The 3,703-nt window shown below is 39.1% G+C and overlaps 1 protein-coding gene across 1 annotated transcript in view; it reads right to left on the bottom strand.

The window, feature by feature from the left end:
- The window catches only part of SI (sucrase-isomaltase), a 56,847-nt gene that overhangs the window by 7,083 nt on the left and 46,061 nt on the right, over positions 1–3,703 (bottom strand). The window contains 5 exon segments of the mRNA XM_026854953.1: positions 1,277–1,365; positions 1,634–1,758; positions 2,410–2,466; positions 2,562–2,646; positions 3,626–3,696. Coding sequence (XP_026710754.1) covers positions 1,277–1,365; positions 1,634–1,758; positions 2,410–2,466; positions 2,562–2,646; positions 3,626–3,696 — 427 coding nt within the window.

Here is a 3,703-nt window from a genome sequence, read left to right on the forward strand (position 1 = left end):
TAGACATAAAATACTTCCATTATAGGGATGTGTGCTATTTAAACGAGGTCAAAATAAGAACATTTTAGAGGTAAGATACGAAGGAAGGCAAACAAACAGCATTAGGAAGATCAAGAGTGTTAAGAGCAGCCGGAGAAAAATGTTTCTCAGTGAAGAAGGCCTTTCCCACATCCACCTCTACTCACTGTCCAATTGCACAGGATCATGATATAAATCTGTTCTCTATTTTATCACTCCTGTTACTCAGCACTAAATGCTCTCAAAGTGGTGCTGGTAATCATGGGCGTTGTAGGCTCTTGCCTTTCTGCACTCCCACAAACAGATCCCAGGCACCCTGGTGAGATGGACCTCGCAATCGGCGATACTTTCATTTCTCATCAGACTTCCATTGACAGCCACCGGTTCTGAATTCCAGTGCTCTGTGTGAAGCACCTCAAAATATAAATGCAAAAATCCCTTCACACACCCTTATGCAAATAACACCATTTTCTGCATTACTTGCTGTAATCTTGGTGAAAGCTTATTGTTATTACAAGGGCAGTATGCTCTGGGTGGAAAGGATAAATGGCACTGAAGTGTCTCTTATCTGAAGGCGCTTTAAGTTTAGTAATGTTGAGGAAATTAGTTAAAGCTTCTCACGTAATCTGTGGTTATGGTTCCCACAGGTTTGAGGACAAATCTTTGTGATCTGTGTTGTCTTAGGTCCAGAGCACAATTTCAGTTATACAGCATATTAATTCTATAAATCATAGCATTATGTGGTCTAAATCAGGAAAAATCGTTTTACTCTCATGCTAATCTGAAGGTTTAATTTCAGTTTCGTCTCTGAAGGCACGCTCAGATGTGTCCTCCAGAAATGCAACTGCCTTGGCCAGAGTCCATCCTCCCCATCTGCTCCTAATGCTCCTCCTCGAGCACCCCACGTTACACGGAGGATTTCTAAGGCAGACACAACCACCAGCACTTCTTTTCCAAAGTGACGGCCAAGCAATGAACTTTCTTACAGCTTGGAGCCTCCACTTTGGCCACTGCGGTATTGCTAAGAACTGCTGGCAGCAAAGCTCGTAAGTCAGCCACTGAGCATTATCTGGTTTTCAAGGGCTGCTGCAGTTTCTTTCATCTCTGCCCAGGTCATATCCCTGGGTTGTGTTTTGTGTGCTTTAATTTGGGCTGTGAATATCTCCAGGGGTGGGGGCTCAGCAGCCTCTCGGGGCATGCAGAGAGCCATCCTCACAGCAGAAAGAGATTGTGTGTGGGCAAGAGGCACCGTACGTACCAATGCGAACCCCATCATCCCAGTACAGCTGGCCTTCTGCAAACAGAGCGTCGGTCAAAGCCACAGTGAGGCCCATCGGGTTTTTTCGGCTATGGAAAACACAATCATTTTTCCTCATTTTCCTCAGCTAATCACATTTCCTATTTCTCAAAGGTTAGAAGTATTTAGAAATATTGCATGCCAATCAATTGATCTCCCATACGCATCTTCTTAAGCCCATACTATTAAATTTAAAGGAGACCACGAGGAGGAGAGCAAAAAGAAGAACAAGCCATAAATTTCCAGTGGACATCGATTCTCTGAGGACTGGCGGTATTTACATGCAATTGTGCAAAACTAAATTTCACTTATTCTTACCTATAAAAAGTTGTATTAGCAGGTCGTTGCCAAGGAAGGATGTATCCGCCTCGGATATGCAGGTTGATGTGTTCCAAAGGAGCTGGTAAAACTTTGAATTGTCCCCTAAAGCCAATATCTTCATCCTGTGTATGAAAAAATTATTTAAAAAGTCTTCTACTGAATTGTCCTCACTTTACAGGGGTTTTAGAATGAAATTATTTTGTTTTGCTAAACAGATTAACCATGAGTTTTTGCTGCAGGAGTAACTACCCAACACTTTTAAGAGAAACTCTGATATTTTGGTCCTATAAAAGACAGGCTTGACCTTAGGCAACACCAGCTGAACCAAAGGGAACAGTCAGGTAAAATATGAACTTGTGATTAACTGATTTTTTTTAATGCCTTCTCTTCCTATTGCCAAATCTTTTCTTATTTTCTGTGAAAGGTGATTCAGCTAAACCTGTTTTGACTTTCTCCATTCCAGCATTCCTTACAAAGACATTATATATATCATCTGAGAGTTTTAAAAAGTCAGTCGAAGGATTTCAAATTAATGGTATTATTTCACCTTTAATTTACTCTAATTGTGGTGATGTTATTATATGTAATTATACTGAAGTCAAGAATTTTTTTTATCAGCTGAGTAGATGTTATATTGCTGAGAACTGATACTGAATGCAAGTTTGTAAAAGGGAGAGAGAGGGTTTACATCTCACCACCAGCCTCAGCACACCCTGCTGCTGTCTGAAGAGCACTGTTTAGACATATAAAATATAATTTTTAAAATTACTTACTGTGTAATAATCATACCAGCGGGCATTGGGTAAGTAAGCATTCACTGTTACAGCATTCTGAAATTAAACATACAGGTTTTAGGTATCGCAAATCAAACCGAGAAGTTTTGCTAAAGTGACTTTAATATTTTCTTAAGTGCTTAAAAAAGTACCTGTTGCATCACAGGGCTGATGAGCAGTGCAGGTCCCCAAAGGAACTGCTCATATATTTCCCAGGTGGTTCTGTCTTGCACAAACCTGCAAGTTAACAGAATAATGATTATTGGGTGCTGAACTCTTCCAAAGCATTCATTCTTTAAGACATTTTTGCCAGTAATTGAATCTACTATTCCTAGTATCTACTATTTCCTCATCTATTCTGGTATTAATAATTCATAGATCAATTAATGTTTGCCAGGAATGCATAAAGATGCTAATGTGAAACTCATTAAAGAAATGCAAACTATTACTTGGGTTTTGTTTTTTTTTTTTTCCCAATTTCATTGCGTTTGCTCTTTAGTATATTTGGGTCACAAAGCTTAGGTCTGTTGTGCTTGGCCAGTATAGCAATAATCAGATTAGGTAGTGGACAATAGAATACTTTCTAATATGTGCCACTTTTTTCTTAGACAGTTGCTTTAAAAAAAGTTAGTAAATATAGGCAAAAAATTCTGCTCCTCAGTCAAGACACATAGATACTAGACCACATCTAACTCCATCACAGGACTTCAAGCTTTTGGAGGTACTGCCCCACCTGACAAGGAACAAAGGTGGCTTTTTGTGACTAACAACATTTTTTTTTTAAAAAAAATCTGCCATAACATCTTGGACACGCACAAAAAAAGCAATTTTTCCTTGTAAAAATGTCACGATTTGTGGCAGAATTCTCTCTTTTTATTTAAAGTTTGTGTCCAGCTCTTTTTGTAATATTTGTGGGGTTTTCTGATCCTACATATGACCAGCGTTTTGCTCCTTGCGCCTACAGAGGTTAAAGGTGAGATTTAAAGTTCAAATATTACCCTTAGAGAAGAAAATGTTCAATGTTTCGTAGTGAAAAATTGAGAACTAGAGCTGTTCAAGTGAGATTTGATGTTGAAATCTCATATTCTTAATATTGTGCTTTTTTGTTGAAAGAAAACTTGCTGTAACTAAGAGAAAACTCTATTGTTAGGAGGGTCATAACTACAGAATTTTTAGTGGAACAGTGTAATAAGTAGAGCAAAGGAGTCGCACTTACTCATGGAGTATGGGGCGGATCACAGTGCTGCCATGGGCATGGGCGTCATACATTAACGTGTAGAGATAGGGCAACAGG

This window comes from Athene cunicularia (assembly GCF_003259725.1).
Source record: "Athene cunicularia isolate RWA chromosome 9 unlocalized genomic scaffold, athCun1 chr9_part1, whole genome shotgun sequence".
NCBI classification, from domain to species: Eukaryota; Metazoa; Chordata; class Aves; order Strigiformes; family Strigidae; genus Athene; species Athene cunicularia.